We start from the raw sequence: 27,101 nt of genomic DNA, 5'->3' as shown, positions 1-27,101 counted from the left end.
GCTGGAGAAGGTGGCAAAGAGCTGTCCTAGGGCCCAGAGGCAGATGCTTGGAACTAAGAATGGCTAGAAGATGGCTGTAGCTGAGACCCAGAGGAGGAAAATGCTATTGCTATCAGATGCTGTACCTGATGCCAGGGGCCCAGGGAGAGACCAGTGCTAATGCTATTGCTATCAGATGCTGTAGCCCTGTGGGCCCAGAGGAGAGACCAGTGCTAATGCTATTGCTATCAGATGCTGTACCTTGGCAGGGGCCCAGAGGAGAGACCAGTGCTAATGCTATTGCTATCAGATGCTGTACCTGTGGGCCCAGAGGAGAGACCAGTGCTAATGCTATTGCTATCAGATGCTGTACCTTGGCAGGGGCCCAGAGGAGAGACCAGTGCTAATGCTATTGCTATCAGATGCTGTACCTGTGGGCCCAGAGGAGAGACCAATGCTAATGCTATTGCTATCAGATGCTGTACCTGTGGGCCCAGAGGAGAGACCAATGCTAATGCTATTGCTATCAGATGCTGTACCTGTGGGCCCAGAGGAGAGACCAATGCTATTGCTATCAGATGCTGTACCTGTGGGCCCAGAGGAGAGACCAGTGCTAATGCTATTGCTATCAGATGCTGTACCTTGGCAGGGGCCCAGAGGAGAGACCAGTGCTAATGCTATTGCTATCAGATGCTGTACCTTGGCAGGGGCCCAGAGGAGAGACCAGTGCTAATGCTATTGCTATCAGATGCTGTACCTGGGGGCCCAGAGGAGAGACCAGTGCTAATGCTATTGCTATCATGCTAATGCTATTGCTATCAGATGCTGTACCTTGGCAGGGGCCCAGAGGAGAGACCAGTGCTAATGCTATTGCTATCAGATGCTGTACCTTGGCAGGGGCCCAGAGGAGATACCAGTGCTAATGCTATTGCTATCAGATGCTATACCGGGGGCCCAGAGGAGAGACCAGTGCTAATGCTATTGCTATCAGATGCTGTACCTGTGGGCCCAGAGGAGAGACCAGTGCTAATGCTATTGCTATCAGATGCTATGTTAAAACCTGTCTGATCAGGATTAACAATACCTGGTAAAACCTGCCTGATCAGGATGAACAATACCTGTTAAAACCTGTCTGATCAGGATGAACAATACCTGTTAAAACCTGTCTGATCAGGATGAACAATACCTGTTAAAACCTGTCTGATCAGGATGAACAATACCTGTTAAAACCTGTCTGATCAGGATGAACAATACCTGTTAAAACCTGTCTGATCAGGATGAACAATACCTGGTAAACCCAGTCTGATCAGGATGAACAATACCTGTTAAAACCAGTCTGATCAGGATGAACAATACCTGTTAAAACCTGTCTGATCAGGATGAACAATACCTGGTAAACCCAGTCTGATCAGGATGAACAATACCTGTTAAACCCAGTCTGATCAGGATTAACAATACCTGTTAAAACCAGTCTGATCAGGATGAACAATACCTGGTAAAACCTGTCTGATCAGGATGAACAATACCTGTTAAAACCTTTCTGATCAGGATGAACAATAACCTGGTAAAACCAGTCTGATCAGGATGAACAATACCTGTTAAAACCAGTCTGATCAGGATGAACAATACCTGTTAAACCCTGTCTGATCAGGATGAACAATACCTGTTAAAACCAGTCTGATCAGGATGAACAATAACCTGGTAAAACCTTTTCATTCTCGGTGTTATGCATTTCTCCAGGATTTTCAAACACAACATTGAAGTGTAAGAGGCCTCCAATGTTTAAATGGATCTTTATACCACCTGGGTCCTGTTTCAGTAGTAATGAAATCAGACCTTCTTGTTGAGTAAATCTACTATTTTTATAGGATTAATTAGCCTTTCCTTCAAGTTCTCTGCTGCCTGTGACTGGAACGAATTGCAAAAATCGCTGAAGTTGGAGACTTTTATCTCCCTCACCAACTTTAAACATCTATCTGAGCAGCTAACTGATCGCTGCAGCTGTACATAGTCCATCTGTAAATAGCCCACCCAATTTACCTACCGCATCCCCATACTGTTTTTATTTATTTACTTTTCTGCTCTTTTGCACACCAGTATCTCTACCTGCACATGACCATCTGATCATGTATCACTCCAGTGTTAATCTGATAAATTGTAATTATTCGCCTACCTCCTCATGCCTTTTGCACACATTGTATATAGACTCCCCCTTTTTCTCTGTGTTATTGACTTGTTAATTGTTTACTCCATGTGTAACTCTGTGTTGTCTGTTCACACTGCTATGCTTTATCTTGGCCAGGTCGCAATTGTAAATGAGAACTTGTTCTCAACTAGCCTACCTGGTTAAATAAAGGTGTTCTCAACTAGCCTACCTGGTTAAATAAAGGTGTTCTCAACTAGCCTACCTGGTTAAATAAAGGTGTTCTCAACTAGCCTACCTGGTTAAATAAAGGTGTTCTCAACTAGCCTACCTGGTTAAATAAAGGTGTTCTCAACTAGCCTACCTGGTTAAATAAAGGTGTTCTCAACTAGCCTACCTGGTTAAATAAAGGTGTTCTCAACTAGCCTACCTGGTTAAATAAAGGTGTTCTCAACTAGCCTACCTGGTTAAATAAAGGTGTTCTCAACTAGCCTACCTGGTTAAATAAAGGTGTTCTCAACTAGCCTACCTGGTTAAATAAAGGTGTTCTCAACTAGCCTACCTGGTTAAATAAAGGTGTTCTCAACTAGCCTACCTGGTTAAATAAAGGTGTTCTCAACTAGCCTACCTGGTTAAATAAAGGTGTTCTCAACTAGCCTACCTGGTTAAATAAAGGTGTTCTCAACTAGCCTACCTGGTTAAATAAAGGTGTTCTCAACTAGCCTACCTGGTTAAATAAAGGTGTTCTCAACTAGCCTACCTGGTTAAATAAAGGTGTTCTCAACTAGCCTACCTGGTTAAATAAAGGTGTTCTCAACTAGCCTACCTGGTTAAATAAAGGTGTTCTCAACTAGCCTACCTGGTTAAATAAAGGTGTTCTCAACTAGCCTACCTGGTTAAATAAAGGTGTTCTCAACTAGCCTACCTGGTTAAATAAAGGTGAAATAAAATAATAATAATAATTGAAACACTAATAATGGTTTTGGTATTTACATTCAGACACAATCCATGATGGAGGAGGAAATGACGACTCTGTATAATGAGTTGGAAGCTAAATAACATTTTGGGAGATTAAAACAGATGTGAAGATTAAATATTTGTAAAAGAAAAATCACCTGAGAACCAAGATAATGATATAACACCAGATAATGTCTCCCAAACGGCACCCTATTTCATATAGTGCACTACTGCACTACTAATCTGCTGGGACAACACTAAAGAAGACAGAATTAACACCAGATAGGTAAATAAGTTAATAAAACCATTTTATCAGCATTATTTTTCATCTGCAGCAGTGAGTAGTTCTAGTTGTTTCAGGTCGATTAAGTGACTCATTCAAATGCAGCGGCGCAGTACTATTTAGATGTCTGTAGGAAGTACAGTTCCCGCTCAGCCCAGTCAAAACTGTTCGCTGCTCTGGCCCCCCAATGGTGGAACAAACTCCCTCACGACGCCAGGACAGCGGAGTCAATCACCACCTTCCGGAGACACCTGAAACCCCACCTCTTCAAGGAATACCTAGGATAGGGTAAGTAATCCTTCTCACCCCCCTAAAAAGATTTAGATGCACTATTGTAAAGTGGCTGTTCCACTGGATGTCATAAGGTGTATGCACCAATTTGTGAGTCGCTCTGGATAAGAGCGTCTGCTAAATGACTTAAATGTAATGTAAATGTATATGGCCACTCAGCTACTCAGGCTGTGAGTTGGTTCAAATCAAACCAAATAGAATGTTATCGGTCACATATTTAGCAGATGTTATTGTGAAATGCTTCTATTCCTAGCTCCAACAGTACAGTAATATCTAACTAAATGCTTGTGTTCCTAGCTCCAACAGTGCAGTAATATCTAACTAAATGCTTGTGTTCCTAGCTCCAACAGTACAGTAATATCTAACTAAATGCTTGTGTTCCCAGCTCCAACAGTACAGTAATATCTAACTAAATGCTTGTGTTCCCAGCTCCAACAGTACAGTAATATCTAACTAAATGCTTGTGTTCCCAGCTCCAACAGTACAGTAATATCTAACTAAATGCTTGTGTTCCTAGCTCCAACAGTACAGTAATATCTAACTAAATGCTTGTGTTCCTATCTCCAACAGTGCAGTAGTATCTAACTAAATGCTTGTTTCTAGCTCCAACAGTACAGTAATATCTAACTAAATGCTTGTGTTCCCAGCTCCAACAGAGCAGTAATATCTAACTAAATGCTTGTGTTCCTAGCTCCAACAGTACAGTAATATCTAACTAAATGCTTGTGTTCCTAGCTCCAACAGTACAGTAATATCTAACTAAATGCTTGTGTTTCTAGCTCCAACAGTACAGTAATATCTAACTAAATGCTTGTGTTTCTAGCTCCAACAGTGCAGTAGTATCTAACTAAATGCTTGTGTTCCTAGCTCCAACAGTACAGTAATATCTAACTAAATGCTTGTGTTCCTAGCTCCAACAGTACAGTAATATCTAACTAAATGCTTGTGTTCCTAGCTCCAACAGTACAGTAATATCTAACTAAATGCTTGTGTTTCTAGCTCCAACAGTACAGTAATATCTAACTAAATGCTTGTGTTTCTAGCTCCAACAGTACAGTAATATCTAACTAAATGCTTGTGTTCCTAGCTCCAACAGTACAGTAATATCTAACTAAATGCTTGTGTTTCTAGCTCCAACAGTACAGTAATATCTAACTAAATGCTTGTGTTCCTAGCTCCAACAGTACAGTAATATCTAACTAAATGCTTGTGTTCCTAGCTCCAACAGTACAGTAATATCTAACTAAATGCTTGTGTTCCTAGCTCCAACAGTACAGTAATATCTAACTAAATGCTTGTGTTCCTAGCTCCAACAGTGCAGTAATATCTAACTAAATGCTTGTGTTTCTAGCTCCAACAGTACAGTAATATCTAACTAAATGCTTGTGTTCTAGCTCCAACAGTACAGTAATATCTAACTAAATGCTTGTGTTCCTAGCTCCAACAGTACAGTAATATCTAACTAAATGCTTGTGTTCCTAGCTCCAACAGTACAGTAATATCTAACTAAATGCTTGTGTTCCTAGCTCCAACAGTACAGTAATATCTAACTAAATGCTTGTGTTCCTAGCTCCAACAGTACAGTAATATCTAACTAAATGCTTGTGTTCCTAGCTCCAACAGTACAGTAATATCTAACTAAATGCTTGTGTTTCTAGCTCCAACAGTGCAGTAATATCTAACTAAATGCTTGTGTTTCTAGCTCCAACAGTACAGTAATATCTAACTAAATGCTTGTGTTCCTAGCTCCAACAGTACAGTAATATCTAACTAAATGCTTGTGTTCCTAGCTCCAACAGTGCAGTAATATCTAACTAAATACTTGTTTCTAGCTCCAACAGTGCAGTAATATCTAACTAAATGCTTGTGTTTCTAGCTCCAACAGTACAGTAATATCTAACTAAATGCTTGTGTATATATTATATACTGTGTGGTGTATTGTGGATATATTATAGACTGTGTGGTGTATTGTGGATATATTATAGTCTGTGTGGTGTATTGTGTATATATTATAGACTGTGTGGTGTATTGTGTATATATTATAGACTGTGTGGTGTATTGTGTATATATTATAGACTGTGTGGTGTATTGTGTTCATAGTGGATATATTATAGACTGTGTGGTTATTGTGGATATGTTATAGACTGTGTGGTGTATTGTGGCTATATTATAGACTGTGTGGTGTATTGTGGATATATTATAGACTGTGTGGTGTATTGTGGATATGTTATAGACTGTGTGGTGTATTGTGTTCATAGTGGATATATTATAGACTGTGTGGTTATTGTGGATATATTATAGACTGTGTGGTGTATTGTGGATATATTATAGACTGTGTGGTGTATTGTGTATATATTATAGACTGTGTGGTGTATTGTGGATATATTATAGACTGTGTGGTGTATTGTGGATATATTATAGACTGTGTGGTGTATTGTGTATATATTATAGACTGTGTGGTGTATTGTGGATATATTATAGACTGTGTGGTGTATTGTGGATATATTATAGACTGTGTGGTGTATTGTGGATATATTATAGACTGTGTGGTGTATTGTGGATATATTATAGACTGTGTGGTGTATTGTGGATATGTTATAGACTGTGTGGTGTATTGTGTTCATAGTGGATATATTATAGACTGTGTGGTTATTGTGGATATATTATAGACTGTGTGGTGTATTGTGGATATATTATAGACTGTGTGGTGTATTGTGTATATATTATAGACTGTGTGGTGTATATATTATAGACTGTGTGGTGTATATATATATAGACTGTGTGGTGTATTGTGTATATATTATAGACTGTGTGGTGTATTGTGTATATATTATAGACTGTGTGGTGTATTGTGGATATATTATAGACTGTGTGGTGTATTGTGGATATGTTATAGACTGTGTGGTGTATTGTGTTCATAGTGGATATATTATAGACTGTGTGGTGTATTGTGTATATATTATAGACTGTGTGGTGTATTGTGGATATATTATAGACTGTGTGGTGTATTGTGGATATGTTATAGACTGTGTGGTGTATTGTGTTCATAGTGGATATATTATAGACTGTGTGGTTATTGTGGATATATTATAGACTGTGTGGTGTATTGTGGATATATTATAGACTGTGTGGTGTATATATTATAGACTGTGTGGTGTATTGTGTATATATTATAGACTGTGTGGTGTATTGTGGATATATTATAGACTGTGTGGTGTATTGTGTATATATTATAGACTGTGTGGTGTATTGTGTATATATTATAGACTGTGTGGTGTATTGTGGATATATTATAGACTGTGTGGTGTATTGTGGATATGTTATAGACTGTGTGGTGTATTGTGTTCATAGTGGATATATTATAGACTGTGTGGTGTATTGTGTATATATTATAGACTGTGTGGTGTATTGTGGATATATTATAGACTGTGTGGTGTATTGTGGATATATTATAGACTGTGTGGTGTATTGTGGATATATTATAGACTGTGTGGTGTATTGTGTTCATAGTGGATATATTATAGACTGTGTGGTGTATTGTGGATATATTATAGACTGTGTGGTGTATTGTGTACATAGTGGATATGTTATACTATGAGGTGTATTGTGTTCATAGTGGATATGTTATAGACTGTGTGGTGTATTGTGGATATATTATAGACTGTGTGGTTATTGTGGATATATTATAGACTGTGTGGTGTATTGTGTTCATAGTGGATATGTTATAGACTGTGTGGTGTATTGTGGATATGTTATAGACTGTGTGGTGTATTGTGTTCATAGTGGATATATTATAGACTGTGTGGTGTATTGTGTATATATTATAGACTGTGTGGTGTATTGTGTATATATTATAGACTGTGTGGTGTATTGTGGATATATTATAGACTGTGTGGTGTATTGTGTATATATTATAGACTGTGTGGTGTATTGTGGATATGTTATAGACTGTGTGGTGTATTGTGGATATATTATAGACTGTGTGGTGTATTGTGTATATATTATAGACTGTGTGGTGTATTGTGTATATATTATAGACTGTGTGGTGTATTGTGTATATATTATAGACTGTGTGGTGTATTGTGGATATATTATAGACTGTGTGGTGTATTGTGGATATGTTATAGACTGTGTGGTGTATTGTGTATATATTATAGACTGTGTGGTGTATTGTGTATATATTATAGACTGTGTGGTGTATTGTGTTCATAGTGGATATGTTATAGACTGTGTGGTGTATTGTGTATATATTAAAGACTGTGTGGTGTATTGTGTTCATAGTGGATATGTTATAGACTGTGTGGATATATTATAGACTGTGTGGTGTATTGTGGATATGTTATAGACTGTGTGGTGTATTGTGTATATATTATAGACTGTGTGGTGTATTGTGGATATGTTATAGACTGTGTGGTGTATTGTGTATATATTATAGACTGTGTGGTGTATTGTGGATATGTTATAGACTGTGTGGTGTATTGTGTATATATTATAGACTGTGTGGTGTATTGTGTATATATTATAGACTGTGTGGTGTATTGTGTTCATAGTGGATATGTTATAGACTGTGTGGTGTATTGTGTATATATTATAGACTGTGTGGTGTATTGTGGATATGTTATAGACTGTGTGGTGTATTGTGGATATATTATAGACTGTGTGGTGTATTGTGTATATATTATAGACTGTGTGGTGTATTGTGTATATATTATAGACTGTGTGGTGTATTGTGGATATATTATAGACTGTGTGGTGTATTGTGGATATATTATAGACTGTGTGGTGTATTGTGGATATATTATAGACTGTGTGGTGTATTGTGTTCATAGTGGATATGTTATAGACTGTGTGGATATATTATAGACTGTGTGGTGTATTGTGGATATGTTATAGACTGTGTGGTGTATTGTGTATATATTATAGACTGTGTGGTGTATTGTGGATATGTTATAGACTGTGTGGTGTATTGTGTATATATTATAGACTGTGTGGTGTATTGTGGATATATTATAGACTGTGTGGTGTATTGTGTATATATTATAGACTGTGTGGTGTATTGTGTATATATTATAGACTGTGTGGTGTATTGTGGATATGTTATAGACTGTATGGTGTATTGTGTATATATTATAGACTGTGTGGTGTATTGTGGCTATATTATAGACTGTGTGGTGTATTGTGGATATGTTATAGACTGTGTGGTGTATTGTGTTCATAGTGGATATATTATAGACTGTGTGGTTATTGTGGATATATTATAGACTGTGTGGTGTATTGTGGATATGTTATAGACTGTGTGGTGTATTGTGTTCATAGTGGATATATTATAGACTGTGTGGTGTATTGTGGATATATTATAGACTGTGTGGTGTATTGTGGATATGTTATAGACTGTATGGTGTATTGTGTATATATTATAGACTGTGTGGTGTATTGTGGCTATATTATAGACTGTGTGGTGTATTGTGGATATATTATAGACTGTGTGGTGTATTGTGGATATGTTATAGACTGTGTGGTGTATTGTGTTCATAGTGGATATATTATAGACTGTGTGGTTATTGTGGATATATTATAGACTGTGTGGTGTATTGTGGATATATTATAGACTGTGTGGTGTATTGTGTATATATTATAGACTGTGTGGTGTATTGTGGATATATTATAGACTGTGTGGTGTATTGTGGATATATTATAGACTGTGTGGTGTATTGTGGATATATTATAGACTGTGTGGTGTATTGTGTATATATTATAGACTGTGTGGTGTATTGTGGATATATTATAGACTGTGTGGTGTATTGTGGATATATTATAGACTGTGTGGTGTATTGTGGATATATTATAGACTGTGTGGTGTATTGTGGATATATTATAGACTGTGTGGTGTATTGTGGATATATTATAGACTGTGTGGTGTATTGTGGATATATTATAGACTGTGTGGTGTATTGTGTTCATAGTGGATATATTATAGACTGTGTGGTGTATTGTGTATATATTATAGACTGTGTGGTGTATTGTGGATATATTATAGACTGTGTGGTGTATTGTGGATATATTATAGACTGTGTGGTGTATTGTGGATATATTATAGACTGTGTGGTGTATTGTGGATATATTATAGACTGTGTGGTGTATTGTGGATATATTATAGACTGTGTGGTGTATTGTGTTCATAGTGGATATGTTATAGACTGTGTGGTGTATTGTGGATATATTATAGACTGTGTGGTGTATTGTGTTCATAGTGGATATATTATAGACTGTGTGGTGTATTGTGTATATATTATAGACTGTGTGGTGTATTGTGTATATATTATAGACTGTGTGGTGTATTGTGTTCATAGTGGATATGTAATAGCCTGTGTGGTGTATTGTGTATATATTATAGACTGTGTGGTGTATTGTGGATATGTTATAGACTGTGTGGTGTATTGTGTATATATTATAGACTGTGTGGTGTATTGTGTATATATTATAGACTGTGTGGTGTATTGTGGATATATTATAGACTGTGTGGTGTATTGTGTTCATAGTGGATATGTTATAGACTGTGTGGATATATTATAGACTGTGTGGTGTATTGTGGATATGTTATAGACTGTGTGGTGTATTGTGTATATATTATAGACTGTGTGGTGTATTGTGTATATATTATAGACTGTGTGGTGTATTGTGTATATATTATAGACTGTGTGGTGTATTGTGGATATGTTATAGACTGTGTGGTGTATTGTGTATATATTATAGACTGTGTGGTGTATTGTGGATATATTATAGACTGTGTGGTGTATTGTGTTCATAGTGTATATATTATAGACTGTGTGGTGTATTGTGTATATATTATAGACTGTGTGGTGTATTGTGGATATATTATAGACTGTGTGGTGTATTGTGTATATATTATAGACTGTGTGGTGTATTGTGTATATATTATAGACTGTGTGGTGTATTGTGGATATATTATAGACTGTGTGGTGTATTGTGGATATATTATAGACTGTGTGGTGTATTGTGTTCATAGTGGATATGTTATAGACTGTGTGGATATATTATAGACTGTGTGGTGTATTGTGGATATGTTATAGACTGTGTGGTGTATTGTGTATATATTATAGACTGTGTGGTGTATTGTGGATATGTTATAGACTGTGTGGTATTGTTATATATTATAGACTGTGTGGTGTATTGTGGATATATTATAGACTGTGTGGTGTATTGTGTATATATTATAGACTGTGTGGTGTATTGTGTATATATTATAGACTGTGTGGTGTATTGTGGATATATTATAGACTGTGTGGTGTATTGTGTTCATAGTGGATATGTTATAGACTGTGTGGATATATTATAGACTGTGTGGTGTATTGTGGATATGTTATACTATGAGGTGTATTGTGTTCATAGTGGATATGTTATAGACTGTGTGGTGTATTGTGTATATATTATAGACTGTGTGGTGTATTGTGTATATATTATAGACTGTGTGGTGTATTGTGGATATATTATAGACTGTGTGGTGTATTGTGGATATATTATAGACTGTGTGGTGTATTGTGGATATATTATAGACTGTGTGGTGTATTGTGTTCATAGTGGATATATTATAGACTGTGTGGTGTATTGTGTATATATTATAGACTGTGTGGTGTATTGTGGATATGTTATAGACTGTGTGGTGTATTGTGTATATATTATAGACTGTGTGGTGTATTGTGTTCATAGTGGATATGTTATAGACTGTGTGGTGTATTGTGTATATATTATAGACTGTGTGGTGTATTGTGGATATGTTATAGACTGTGTGGTGTATTGTGTTCATATATTATAGACTGTGTGGTGTATTGTGGATATATTATAGACTGTGTGGTGCATTGTGTTCATAGTGGATATATTATAGACTGTGTGGATATATTATAGACTGTGTGGTGTATTGTGGATATGTTATAGACTGTGTGGTGTATTGTGTATATATTATAGACTGTGTGGTGTATTGTGGATATGTTATAGACTGTGTGGTGTATTGTGTATATATTATAGACTGTGTGGTGTATTGTGGATATGTTATAGACTGTGTGGTGTATTGTGGATATATTATAGACTGTGTGGTGTATTGTGGATATATTATAGACTGTGTGGTGTATTGTGGATATATTATAGACTGTGTGGTGTATTGTGTATATGGATATGACTGTGTGGTGTATTGTGTTCATAGTGGATATGTATAGACTGTGTGGTGTATTGTGGATATATTATAGACTGTGTGGTGTATTGTGGATATATTATAGACTGTGTGGTGTATTGTGTTCATATGGATATATAGACTGTGTGGTGTATTGTGGATATATTATAGACTGTGTGGTGCATTGTGTTCATAGTGGATATATTATAGACTGTGTGGATATATTATAGACTGTGTGGTGTATTGTGGATATGTTATAGACTGTGTGGTGTATTGTGTATATATTATAGACTGTGTGGTGTATTGTGGATATGTTATAGACTGTGTGGTGTATTGTGTATATATTATAGACTGTGTGGTGTATTGTGGATATGTTATAGACTGTGTGGTGTATTGTGGATATGTTATAGACTGTGTGGTGTATTGTGTATATATTATAGACTGTGTGGTGTATTGTGGATATGTTATAGACTGTGTGGTGTATTGTGGATATATTATAGACTGTGTGGTGTATTGTGGATATATTATAGACTGTGTGGTGTATTGTGTTCATAGTGGATATGTTATAGACTGTGTGGTGTATTGTGGATATGTTATAGACTGTGTGGTGTATTGTGTATATATTATAGACTGTGTGGTGTATTGTGGATATGTTATAGACTGTGTGGTGTATTGTGTATATATTATAGACTGTGTGGTGTATTGTGGATATGTTATAGACTGTGTGGTGTATTGTGTATATATTATAGACTGTGTGGTGTATTGTGTATATATTATAGACTGTGTGGTGTATTGTGGATATATTATAGACTGTGTGGTGTATTGTGTGGATATGTTATAGACTGTGTGGATATATTATAGACTGTGTGGTGTATTGTGGATATATTATAGACTGTGTGGTGTATTGTGTTCATAGTGGATATATTATAGACTGTGTGGTGTATTGTGGATATATTATAGACTGTGTGGTGTATTGTGTATATATTATAGACTGTGTGGTGTATTGTGTATATATTATAGACTGTGTGGTGTATTGTGGATATATTATAGACTGTGTGGTGTATTGTGGATATATTATAGACTGTGTGGTGTATTGTGTTCATAGTGGATATATTATAGACTGTGTGGTGTATTGTGTATATATTATAGACTGTGTGGTGTATTGTGTTCATAGTGGATATGTTATAGACTGTGTGGTGTATTGTGTACATAGTGGATATGTTATACTATGAGGTGTATTGTGTTCATAGTGGATATGTTATAGACTGTGTGGTGTATTGTGGATATATTATAGACTGTGTGGTGTATTGTGGATATATTATAGACTGTGTGGTGTATTGTGTTCATATGGATTATAGACTGTGTGGTGTATTGTGGATATGTTATAGACTGTGTGGTGTATTGTGTTCATAGTGGATATATTATAGACTGTGTGGTGTATTGTGTATATATTATAGACTGTGTGGTGTATTGTGTATATATTATAGACTGTGTGGTGTATTGTGTTCATAGTGGATATGTAATAGCCTGTGTGGTGTATTGTGTATATATTATAGACTGTGTGGTGTATTGTGGATATGTTATAGACTGTGTGGTGTATTGTGTATATATTATAGACTGTGTGGTGTATTGTGTATATATTATAGACTGTGTGGTGTATTGTGTATATATTATAGACTGTGTGGTGTATTGTGTATATATTATAGACTGTGTGGTGTATTGTGGATATATTATAGACTGTGTGGTGTATTGTGTTCATAGTGGATATGTTATAGACTGTGTGGATATATTATAGACTGTGTGGTGTATTGTGGATATGTTATAGACTGTGTGGTGTATTGTGTATATATTATAGACTGTGTGGTGTATTGTGTATATGTTATAGACTGTGTGGTGTATTGTGTATATATTATAGACTGTGTGGTGTATTGTGGATATGTTATAGACTGTGTGGTGTATTGTGTATATATTATAGACTGTGTGGTGTATTGTGTATATATTATAGACTGTGTGGTGTATTGTGTTCATAGTGGATATGTTATAGACTGTGTGGTGTATTGTGTATATATTATAGACTGTGTGGTGTATTGTGGATATGTTATAGACTGTGTGGTGTATTGTGTATATATTATAGACTGTGTGGTGTATTGTGTATATATTATAGACTGTGTGGTGTATTGTGTATATATTATAGACTGTGTGGTGTATTGTGGATATATTATAGACTGTGTGGTGTATTGTGGATATATTATAGACTGTGTGGTGTATTGTGTTCATAGTGGATATGTTATAGACTGTGTGGATATATTATAGACTGTGTGGTGTATTGTGGATATGTTATAGACTGTGTGGTGTATTGTGGATATGTTATAGACTGTGTGGTGTATTGTGGATATGTTATAGACTGTGTGGTGTATTGTGTATATATTATAGACTGTGTGGTGTATTGTGGATATATTATAGACTGTGTGGTGTATTGTGTTCATAGTGTATATGTTATAGACTGTGTGGATATATTATAGACTGTGTGGTGTATTGTGGATATGTTATACTATGAGGTGTATTGTGTTCATAGTGGATATGTTATAGACTGTGTGGTGTATTGTGGATATATTATAGACTGTGTGGTGTATTGTGGATATATTATAGACTGTGTGGTGTATTGTGGATATGTTATAGACTGTGTGGTGCATTGTGTTCATAGTGGATATGTTATAGACTGTGTGGTGTATTGTGTATATATTATAGACTGTGTGGTGTATTGTGTTCATAGTGGATATGTTATAGACTGTGTGGTGTATTGTGTATATATTATAGACTGTGTGGTGTATTGTGGATATATTATAGACTGTGTGGTGTATTGTGGATATATTATAGACTGTGTGGTGTATTGTGGATATATTATAGACTGTGTGGTGTATTGTGTTCATAGTGGATATGTTATAGACTGTGTGGTGTATTGTGGATATATTATAGACTGTGTGGTGTATTGTGGATATATTATAGACTGTGTGGTGTATTGTGTTCATAGTGGATATGTTATAGACTGTGTGGTGTATTGTGGATATGTTATAGACTGTGTGGTGCATTGTGTTCATAGTGGATATATTATAGACTGTGTGGTGTATTGTGTATATATTATAGACTGTGTGGTGTATTGTGTATATATTATAGACTGTGTGGTGTATTGTGTTCATAGTGGATATGTAATAGCCTGTGTGGTGTATTGTGTATATATTATAGACTGTGTGGTGTATTGTGGATATGTTATAGACTGGATATATTTATAGACTGTGTGGTGTATTGTGTATATATTATAGACTGTGTGGTGTATTGTGTATATATTATAGACTGTGTGGTGTATTGTGTATATATTATAGACTGTGTGGTGTATTGTGGATATATTATAGACTGTGTGGTGTATTGTGTTCATAGTGGATATGTTATAGACTGTGTGGATATATTATAGACTGTGTGGTGTATTGTGGATATGTTATAGACTGTGTGGTGTATTGTGTATATATTATAGACTGTGTGGTGTATTGTGTATATGTTATAGACTGTGTGGTGTATTGTGTATATATTATAGACTGTGTGGTGTATTGTGGATATGTTATAGACTGTGTGGTGTATTGTGTATATATTATAGACTGTGTGGTGTATTGTGTATATATTATAGACTGTGTGGTGTATTGTGTTCATAGTGGATATATTATAGACTGTGTGGTGTATTGTGTATATATTATAGACTGTGTGGTGTATTGTGGATATATTATAGACTGTGTGGTGTATTGTGGATATGTTATAGACTGTGTGGTGTATTGTGGATATATTATAGACTGTGTGGTGTATTGTGTATATATTATAGACTGTGTGGTGTATTGTGGATATGTTATAGACTGTGTGGTGTATTGTGTATATATTATAGACTGTGTGGTGTATTGTGGATATATTATAGACTGTGTGGTGTATTGTGTTCATAGTGGATATGTTATAGACTGTGTGGATATATTATAGACTGTGTGGTGTATTGTGGATATGTTATAGACTGTGTGGTGTATTGTGTATATATTATAGACTGTGTGGTGTATTGTGGATATGTTATAGACTGTGTGGTGTATTGTGTATATATTATAGACTGTGTGGTGTATTGTGGATATGTTATAGACTGTGTGGTGTATTGTGTATATATTATAGACTGTGTGGTGTATTGTGGATATATTATAGACTGTGTGGTGTATTGTGTTCATAGTGGATATGTTATAGACTGTGTGGATATATTATAGACTGTGTGGTGTATTGTGGATATGTTATACTGTGAGGTGTATTGTGTTCATAGTGGATATGTTATAGACTGTGTGGTGTATTGTGGATATATTATAGACTGTGTGGTGTATTGTGGATATATTATAGACTGTGTGGTGTATTGTGGATATGTTATAGACTGTGTGGTGCATTGTGTTCATAGTGGATATATTATAGACTGTGTGGTGTATTGTGGATATATTATAGACTGTGTGGTGTATTGTGGATATATTATAGACTGTGTGGTGTATTGTGTTAATAGTGGATATATTATAGACTGTGTGGTGTATTGTGGATATGTTATACTATGAGGTGTATTGTGTTCATAGTGGATATATTATAGACTGTGTGGTGTATTGTGGATATGTTATACTATGAGGTGTATTGTGTTCATAGTGGATATATTATAGACTGTGTGGTGTATTGTGTTCATAGTGGATATATTATAGACTGTGTGGTGTATTGTGGATATATTATAGACTGTGTGGTGCATTGTGTTCATAGTGGATATATTATAGACTGTGTGGTGTATTGTGGATATGTTATAGACTGTGTGGTGTATTGTGGATATGTTATAGACTGTGTGGTGCATTGTGTTCATAGTGGATATATTATAGACTGTGTGGTGTATTGTGCATATATTATAGACTGTGTGGTGTATTGTGTTCATAGTGGATATGTTATAGACTGTGTGGTGTATTGTGTATATATTATAGACTGTGTGGTGTATTGTGTTCATAGTGGATATATTATAGACTGTGTGGTGCATTGTGTTCATAGTGGATATATTATAGACTGTGTGGTGTATTGTGTTCATAGTGGATATATTATAGACTGTGTGGTGCATTGTGTTCATAGTGGATATATTATAGACTGTGTGGTGTATTGTGGATATGTTATAGACTGTGTGGTGTATTGTGCATATATTATAGACTGTGTGGTGTATTGTGTTCATAGTGGATATATTATAGACTGTGTGGTGCATTGTGTTCATAGTGGATATATTATAGACTGTGTGGTGTATTGTGTATATATTATAGACTGTGTGGTGTATTGTGTTCATAGTGGATATGTTATAGACTGTGTGGTGTATTGTGTATATATTATAGACTGTGTGGTGCATTGTGTTCATAGTGGATATATTATAGACTGTGTGGTGTATTGTGGATATATTATAGACTGTGTGGTGTATTGTGTATATATTATAGACTGTGTGGTGTATTGTGGATATATTATAGACTGTGTGGTGTATTGTGGATATATTATAGACTGTGTGGTGTATTGTGTATATATTATATACTGTGTGGTGTATTGTGGATATATTATAGACTGTGTGGTGTATTGTGGATATATTATAGTCTGTGTGGTGTATTGTGGATATATTATAGACTGTGTGGTGTATTGTGGATATATTATAGACTGTGTGGTGTATTGTGTTCATAGTGGATATGTTATAGACTGTGTGGTGTATTGTGTATATATTATAGACTGTGTGGTTATTGTGGATATATTATAGACTGTGTGGTGTATTGTGGCTATATTATATACTGTGTGTTGTATTGTGGATATATTATAGACTGTGTGGTGTATTGTGGATATATTATAGACTGTGTGGTGTATTGTGTATATATTATAGACTGTGTGGTGTATTGTGGATATGTTATAGACTGTGTGGTGTATTGTGTATATATTATAGACTGTGTGGTGTATTGTGTATATATTATAGACTGTGTGGTGTATTGTGTATATATTATAGACTGTGTGGTGTATTGTGGATATATTATAGACTGTGTGGTGTATTGTGGATATATTATAGACTGTGTGGTGTATTGTGTTCATAGTGGATATGTTATAGACTGTGTGGATATATTATAGACTGTGTGGTGTATTGTGTATATATTATAGACTGTGTGGTGTATTGTGGATATATTATAGACTGTGTGGTGTATTGTGTATATATTATAGACTGTGTGGTGTATTGTGGATATGTTATAGACTGTGTGGTGTATTGTGTATATATTATAGACTGTGTGGTGTATTGTGGATATGTTATAGACTGTGTGGTGTATTGTGGATATGTTATAGACTGTGTGGTGTATTGTGGATATATTATAGACTGTGTGGTGTATTGTGTATATATTATATACTGTGTGGTGTATTGTGGATATATTATAGACTGTGTGGTGTATTGTGTTCATAGTGGATATGTTATAGACTGTGTGGTATATTATAGACTGTGTGGTGTATTGTGGATATGTTATAGAGGTGTATTGTGTATAGTGGATATGTTATAGACTGTGTGGTGTATTGTGGATATATTATAGACTGTGTGGTGTATTGTGGATATATTATAGACTGTGTGGTGTATTGTGGATATGTTATAGACTGTGTGGTGCATTGTGTTCATAGTGGATATATTATAGACTGTGTGGTGTATTGTGGATATATTATAGACTGTGTGGTGTATTGTGGATATATTATAGACTGTGTGGTGTATTGTGGATATATTATAGACTGTGTGGTGTATTGTGGATATATATTATAGACTGTGTGGTGTATTGTGTATATATTATAGACTGTGTGGTGTATTGTGGATATGTTATAGACTGTGTGGTGTATTGTGTATATATTATAGACTGTGTGGTGTATTGTGTTCATATATATATAGACTGTGTGGTGTATTGTGGATATATTATAGACTGTGTGGTGTATTGTGTTCATAGTGGATATATTATAGACTGTGTGGTGTATTGTGTGGTGTATATATTTATACTATGAGGTGTATTGTGTTCATAGTGGATATGTTATAGACTGTGTGGTGTATTGTGTATATATTATAGACTGTGTGGTGTATTGTGTATATATTATAGACTGTGTGGTGTATTGTGGATATATTATAGACTGTGTGGTGTATTGTGGATATATTATAGACTGTGTGGTGTATTGTGGATATATTATAGACTGTGTGGTGTATTGTGTTCATAGTGGATATATTATAGACTGTGTGGTGTATTGTGTATATATTATAGACTGTGTGGTGTATTGTGGATATATTATAGACTGTGTGGTGTATTGTGTACATAGTGGATATGTTATACTATGAGGTGTATTGTGTTCATAGTGGATATGTTATAGACTGTGTGGTGTATTGTGGATATATTATAGACTGTGTGGTTATTGTGGATATATTATAGACTGTGTGGTGTATTGTGTTCATAGTGGATATGTTATAGACTGTGTGGTGTATTGTGGATATGTTATAGACTGTGTGGTGCATTGTGTTCATAGTGGATATATTATAGACTGTGTGGATATATTATAGACTGTGTGGTGTATTGTGGATATGTTATAGACTGTGTGGTGTATTGTGTATATATTATAGACTGTGTGGTGTATTGTGGATATGTTATAGACTGTGTGGTGTATTGTGTATATATTATAGACTGTGTGGTGTATTGTGGATATGTTATAGACTGTGTGGTGTATTGTGGATATGTTATAGACTGTGTGGTGTATTGTGTATATATTATAGACTGTGTGGTGTATTGTGGATATATTATAGACTGTGTGGTGTATTGTGTACATAGTGGATATGTTATATACTGTGTGGTGTATTGTGTTATATTATAGACTGTGTGGTGTATTGTGGATATATTATAGACTGTGTGGTGTATTGTGGATATATTATAGACTGTGTGGTGTATTGTGTTCATAGTGGATATGTTATAGACTGTGTGGTGTATTGTGGATATATTATAGACTGTGTGGTGTATTGTGTTCATAGTATATATTATAGACTGTGTGGATAGACTGTGTGGTGTATTGTGGATATATTATAGACTGTGTGGTGTATTGTGTATATATTATAGACTGTGTGGTGTATTGTGGATATGTTATAGACTGTGTGGTGTATTGTGTATATATTATAGACTGTGTGGTGTATTGTGTATATATTATAGACTGTGTGGTGTATTGTGGATATGTTATAGACTGTGTGGTGTATTGTGTATATATTATAGACTGTGTGGTGTATATATTTATAGACTGTGTGGTGTATTGTGGATATATTATAGACTGTGTGGTGTATTGTGGATATATTATAGACTGTGTGGTGTATTGTGTTCATAGTGGATATATTATAGACTGTGTGGTGTATTGTGGATATGTTATAGACTGTGTGGTGTATTGTGTATATATTATAGACTGTGGATATATGTTATAGACTGTGTGGTGTATTGTGTATATATTATAGACTGTGTGGTGTATTGTGGATATGTTATAGACTGTGTGGTGTATTGTGTATATATTATAGACTGTGTGGTGTATTGTGTATATATTATAGACTGTGTGGTGTATTGTGGATATATTATAGACTGTGTGGTGTATTGTGTTCATAGTGGATATGTTATAGACTGTGTGGATATATTATAGACTGTGTGGTGTATTGTGGATATGTTATACTATGTGTATTGTGTTCATAGTGGATATGTTATAGACTGTGTGGTGTATTGTGGATATATTATAGACTGTGTGGTGTATTGTGTATATATTATAGACTGTGTGGTGTATTGTGGATATATTATAGACTGTGTGGTGTATTGTGGATATATTATAGACTGTGTGGTGTATTGTGGATATATTATAGACTGTGTGGTGTATTGTTATGATATATTATAGACTGTGTGGTGTATTGTGTATATATTATAGACTGTGTGGTGTATTGTGGATATATTATAGACTGTGTGGTGTATTGTGTACATAGTGGATATTTATACTGTGAGGTGTATTGTGTCATAGTGGATATGTTATAGACTGTGTGGTGTATTGTGGATATATTATAGACTGTGTGGTTATTGTGGATATATTATAGACTGTGTGGTGTATTGTGTTCATAGTGGATATGTTATAGACTGTGTGGTGTATTGTGGATATGTTATAGACTGTGTGGTGCATTGTGTTCATAGTGGATATATTATAGACTGTGTGGTGTATTGTGTATATATTATAGACTGTGTGGTGTATTGTGTATATATTATAGACTGTGTGGTGTATTGTGTATAGACTGTGTGGTGTATTGTGTATATATTATAGACTGTGTGGTGTATTGTGGATATGTTATAGACTGTGTGGTGTATTGTGTATATATTATAGACTGTGTGGTGTATTGTGTATATATTATAGACTGTGTGGTGTATTGTGTATATATTATAGACTGTGTGGTGTATTGTGTATATATTATAGACTGTGTGGTGTATTGTGGATATATTATAGACTGTGGTGTATTGTGTTCATAGTGGATATGTTATAGACTGTGTGGATATATTATAGACTGTGTGGTGTATTGTGGATATGTTATAGACTGTGTGGTGTATTGTGTATATATTATAGACTGTGTGGTGTATTGTGTATATGTTATAGACTGTGTGGTGTATTGTGTATATATTATAGACTGTGTGGTGTATTGTGGATATGTTATAGACTGTGTGGTGTATTGTGTATATATTATAGACTGTGTGGTGTATTGTGTATATATTATAGACTGTGTGGTGTATTGTGTTCATAGTGGATATGTTATAGACTGTGTGGTGTATTGTGTATATATTATAGACTGTGTGGTGTATTGTGGATATGTTATAGACTGTGTGGTGTATTGTGTATATATTATAGACTGTGTGGTGTATTGTGTATATATTATAGACTGTGTGGTGTATTGTGTATATATTATAGACTGTGTGGTGTATTGTGGATATATTATAGACTGTGTGGTGTATTGTGGATATATTATAGACTGTGTGGTGTATTGTGTTCATAGTGGATATGTTATAGACTGTGTGGATATATTATAGACTGTGTGGTGTATTGTGGATATGTTATAGACTGTGTGGTGTATTGTGTATATATTATAGACTGTGTGGTGTATTGTGGATATGTTATAGACTGTGTGGTGTATTGTGTATATATTATAGACTGTGTGGTGTATTGTGGATATGTTATAGACTGTGTGGTGTATTGTGTATATATTATAGACTGTGTGGTGTATTGTGTATATATTATAGACTGTGTGGTGTATTGTGGATATATTATAGACTGTGTGGTGTATTGTGTTCATAGTGGATATGTTATAGACTGTGTGGATATATTATAGACTGTGTGGTGTATTGTGGATATGTTATACTATGAGGTGTATTGTGTTCATAGTGGATATGTTATAGACTGTGTGGTGTATTGTGGATATATTATAGACTGTGTGGTGTATTGTGGATATATTATAGACTGTGTGGTGTATTGTGGATATGTTATAGACTGTGTGGTGCATTGTGTTCATAGTGGATATATTATAGACTGTGTGGTGTATTGTGGATATATTATAGACTGTGTGGTGTATTGTGTTCATAGTGGATATATTATAGACTGTGTGGTGTATTGTGTATATATTATAGACTGTGTGGTGTATTGTGGATATATTATAGACTGTGTGGTGTATTGTGGATATATTATAGACTGTGTGGTGTATTGTGGATATATTATAGACTGTGTGGTGTATTGTGTACATAGTGGATATGTTATAGACTGTGTGGTGTATTGTGGATATATTATAGACTGTGTGGTTATTGTGGATATATTATAGACTGTGTGGTGTATTGTGTTCATAGTGGATATGTTATAGACTGTGTGGTGTATTGTGGATATGTTATAGACTGTGTGGTGCATTGTGTTCATAGTGGATATATTATAGACTGTGTGGTGTATTGTGTATATATTATAGACTGTGTGGTGTATTGTGTATATATTATAGACTGTGTGGTGTATTGTGTTCATAGTGGATATGTAATAGCCTGTGTGGTGTATTGTGTATATATTATAGACTGTGTGGTGTATTGTGGATATGTTATAGACTGTGTGGTGTATTGTGTATATATTATAGACTGTGTGGTGTATTGTGTATATATTATAGACTGTGTGGTGTATTGTGTATATATTATAGACTGTGTGGTGTATTGTGTATATATTATAGACTGTGTGGTGTATTGTGGATATATTATAGACTGTGTGGTGTATTGTGTTCATAGTGGATATGTTATAGACTGTGTGGATATATTATAGACTGTGTGGTGTATTGTGGATATGTTATAGACTGTGTGGTGTATTGTGTATATATTATAGACTGTGTGGTGTATATATTATAGACTGTGTGGTGTATTGTGTATATATTATAGACTGTGTGGTGTATTGTGGATATGTTATAGACTGTGTGGTGTATTGTGTATATATTATAGACTGTGTGGTGTATTGTGTATATATTATAGACTGTGTGGTGTATTGTGTTCATAGTGGATATATTATAGACTGTGTGGTGTATTGTGGATATATTATAGACTGTGTGGTGTATTGTGTATATATTATAGACTGTGTGGTGTATTGTGGATATGTTATAGACTGTGTGGTGTATTGTGGATATATTATAGACTGTGTGGTGTATTGTGTATATATTATAGACTGTGTGGTGTATTGTGGATATGTTATAGACTGTGTGGTGTATTGTGTATATATTATAGACTGTGTGGTGTATTGTGGATATATTATAGACTGTGTGGTGTATTGTGTTCATAGTGGATATGTTATAGACTGTGTGGATATATTATAGACTGTGTGGTGTATTGTGGATATGTTATAGACTGTGTGGTGTATTGTGTATATATTATAGACTGTGTGGTGTATTGTGGATATGTTATAGACTGTGTGGTGTATTGTGTATATATTATAGACTGTGTGGTGTATTGTGGATATGTTATAGACTGTGTGGTGTATTGTGTATATATTATAGACTGTGTGGTGTATTGTGGATATATTATAGACTGTGTGGTGTATTGTGTTCATAGTGGATATGTTATAGACTGTGTGGATATATTATAGACTGTGTGGTGTATTGTGGATATGTTATACTATGAGGTGTATTGTGTTCATAGTGGATATGTTATAGACTGTGTGGTGTATTGTGGATATATTATAGACTGTGTGGTGTATTGTGGATATATTATAGACTGTGTGGTGTATTGTGGATATGTTATAGACTGTGTGGTGCATTGTGTTCATAGTGGATATATTATAGACTGTGTGGTGTATTGTGGATATATTATAGACTGTGTGGTGTATTGTGGATATATTATAGACTGTGTGGTGTATTGTGTTCATAGTGGATATATTATAGACTGTGTGGTGTATTGTGGATATGTTATACTATGTGGTGTATTGTGTTCATAGTGGATATATTATAGACTGTGTGGTGTATTGTGGATATGTTATACTATGAGGTGTATTGTGTTCATAGTGGATATATTATAGACTGTGTGGTGTATTGTGTTCATAGTGGATATATTATAGACTGTGTGGTGTATTGTGGATATATTATAGACTGTGTGGTGCATTGTGTTCATAGTGGATATATTATAGACTGTGTGGTGTATTGTGGATATGTTATAGACTGTGTGGTGTATTGTGGATATGTTATAGACTGTGTGGTGCATTGTGTTCATAGTGGATATATTATAGACTGTGTGGTGTATTGTGCATATATTATAGACTGTGTGGTGTATTGTGTTCATAGTGGATATGTTATAGACTGTGTGGTGTATTGTGTATATATTATAGACTGTGTGGTGTATTGTGTTCATAGTGGATATATTATAGACTGTGTGGTGCATTGTGTTCATAGTGGATATATTATAGACTGTGTGGTGTATTGTGTTCATAGTGGATATATTATAGACTGTGTGGTGCATTGTGTTCATAGTGGATATATTATAGACTGTGTGGTGTATTGTGGATATGTTATAGACTGTGTGGTGTATTGTGTATATATTATAGACTGTGTGGTGTATTGTGTTCATAGTGGATATATTATAGACTGTGTGGTGTATTGTGTTCATAGTGGATATATTATAGACTGTGTGGTGTATTGTGTATATATTATAGACTGTGTGGTGTATTGTGGATATGTTATAGACTGTGTGGTGTATTGTGTATATATTATAGACTGTGTGGTGTATTGTGTTCATAGTGGATATGTTATAGACTGTGTGGTGTATTGTGTATATATTATAGACTGTGTGGTGTATTGTGTATATATTATAGACTGTGTGGTGTATTGTGGATATATTATAGACTGTGTGGTGTATTGTGGATATATTATAGACTGTGTGGTGTATTGTGTATATATTATAGACTGTGTGGTGTATTGTGGATATATTATAGACTGTGTGGTGTATTGTGGATATATTATAGACTGTGTGGTGTATTGTGTATATATTATAGACTGTGTGGTGTATTGTGGATATATTATAGACTGTGTGGTGTATTGTGTTCATAGTGGATATATTATAGACTGTGTGGTGTATTGTGTATATATTATAGACTGTGTGGTGTATTGTGGATATATTATAGACTGTGTGGTGTATTGTGGATATATTATAGACTGTGTGGTGTATTGTGTTCATAGTGGATATATTATAGACTGTGTGGTGTATTGTGGATATATTATAGACTGTGTGGTGTATTGTGTATATATTATAGACTGTGTGGTGTATTGTGGATATATTATAGACTGTGTGGTGTATTGTGTATATATTATAGACTGTGTGGTGTATTGTGTATATATTATAGACTGTGTGGTGTATTGTGTATATATTATAGACTGTGTGGTGTATTGTGGATATATTATAGACTGTGTGGTGTATTGTGGATATATTATAGACTGTGTGGTGTATTGTGTTCATAGTGGATATATTATAGACTGTGTGGATATATTATAGACTGTGTGGTGTATTGTGTATATATTATAGACTGTGTGGTGTATTGTGGATATATTATAGACTGTGTGGTGTATTGTGTATATATTATAGACTGTGTGGTGTATTGTGGATATGTTATAGACTGTGTGGTGTATTGTGTATATATTATAGACTGTGTGGTGTATTGTGGATATGTTATAGACTGTGTGGTGTATTGTGGATATGTTATAGACTGTGTGGTGTATTGTGGATATATTATAGACTGTGTGGTGTATTGTGTATATATTATATACTGTGTGGTGTATTGTGGATATATTATAGACTGTGTGGTGTATTGTGTTCATAGTGGATATGTTATAGACTGTGTGGATATATTATAGACTGTGTGGTGTATTGTGGATATGTTATACTATGAGGTGTATTGTGTTCATAGTGGATATGTTATAGACTGTGTGGTGTATTGTGGATATATTATAGACTGTGTGGTGTATTGTGGATATATTATAGACTGTGTGGTGTATTGTGGATATGTTATAGACTGTGTGGTGCATTGTGTTCATAGTGGATATATTATAGACTGTGTGGTGTATTGTGGATATATTATAGACTGTGTGGTGTATTGTGGATATATTATAGACTGTGTGGTGTATTGTGGATATATTATAGACTGTGTGGTGTATTGTGTACATAGTGGATATGTTATAGACTGTGTGGTGTATTGTGGATATATTATAGACTGTGTGGTTATTGTGGATATATTATAGACTGTGTGGTGTATTGTGGATATGTTATAGACTGTGTGGTGCATTGTGTTCATAGTGGATATATTATAGACTGTGTGGTGTATTGTGTATATATTATAGACTGTGTGGTGTATTGTGTATATATTATAGACTGTGTGGTGTATTGTGTTCATAGTGGATATGTAATAGCCTGTGTGGTGTATTGTGTATATATTATAGACTGTGTGGTGTATTGTGGATATGTTATAGACTGTGTGGTGTATTGTGTATATATTATAGACTGTGTGGTGTATTGTGTATATATTATAGACTGTGTGGTGTATTGTGTATATATTATAGACTGTGTGGTGTATTGTGTATATATTATAGACTGTGTGGTGTATTGTGGATATATTATAGACTGTGTGGTGTATTGTGGATATATTAT

The 27,101-nt window shown here is 34.7% G+C and overlaps 2 protein-coding genes across 6 annotated transcripts; both read left to right on the top strand.

The window, feature by feature from the left end:
• The first annotated feature begins 6,785 nt into the window (after positions 1 to 6,785).
• Positions 6,786 to 18,359, top strand: LOC127921938 (uncharacterized). Of its 3 annotated transcripts, none has more exons than XM_052505556.1 (2): positions 6,786 to 7,252; positions 16,161 to 18,359. In XM_052505556.1, the coding sequence occupies exon 2, from the start codon at positions 16,508 to 16,510 to the stop codon at positions 17,657 to 17,659; it is 1,152 nt and encodes a 383-aa protein (XP_052361516.1). In that variant the 5' UTR covers positions 6,786 to 7,252; positions 16,161 to 16,507; the 3' UTR covers positions 17,660 to 18,359. The 3 variants fall into 3 exon arrangements, 2 of the variants coding, with proteins under 2 accessions (XP_052361516.1, XP_052361515.1); XR_008110059.1 differs by lacking the exons at positions 6,786 to 7,252; positions 16,161 to 18,359 and adding exons at positions 10,827 to 11,046; positions 13,072 to 13,175; XM_052505555.1 differs by lacking the exon at positions 6,786 to 7,252 and adding an exon at positions 10,827 to 11,046.
• Positions 18,360 to 18,922: 563 nt separating this feature from the next.
• Positions 18,923 to 26,479, top strand: LOC127921937 (uncharacterized). Of its 3 annotated transcripts, none has more exons than XR_008110058.1 (2): positions 18,923 to 19,247; positions 26,348 to 26,479. XR_008110058.1 is itself a non-coding variant. In XM_052505554.1 (2 exons), exon 2 carries the CDS (start codon positions 24,441 to 24,443, stop codon positions 25,950 to 25,952), a length of 1,512 nt encoding a protein of 503 aa, XP_052361514.1. In that variant the 5' UTR covers positions 18,923 to 19,247; positions 24,094 to 24,440; the 3' UTR covers positions 25,953 to 26,341. The 3 variants fall into 3 exon arrangements, 1 of the variants encoding a protein (XP_052361514.1); XR_008110057.1 differs by lacking the exon at positions 26,348 to 26,479 and adding an exon at positions 22,325 to 23,309; XM_052505554.1 differs by lacking the exon at positions 26,348 to 26,479 and adding an exon at positions 24,094 to 26,341.
• Positions 26,480 to 27,101: the final 622 nt, after the last annotated feature.

The sequence above is a fragment of the Oncorhynchus keta genome, unplaced genomic scaffold, assembly GCF_023373465.1.
Source record: "Oncorhynchus keta strain PuntledgeMale-10-30-2019 unplaced genomic scaffold, Oket_V2 Un_contig_2403_pilon_pilon, whole genome shotgun sequence".
Classification (NCBI taxonomy): Eukaryota; Metazoa; Chordata; class Actinopteri; order Salmoniformes; family Salmonidae; genus Oncorhynchus; species Oncorhynchus keta.
Note: the sequence above shows the minus strand (reverse complement) of the source record. Positions and strands in the feature narration are given on the sequence as shown.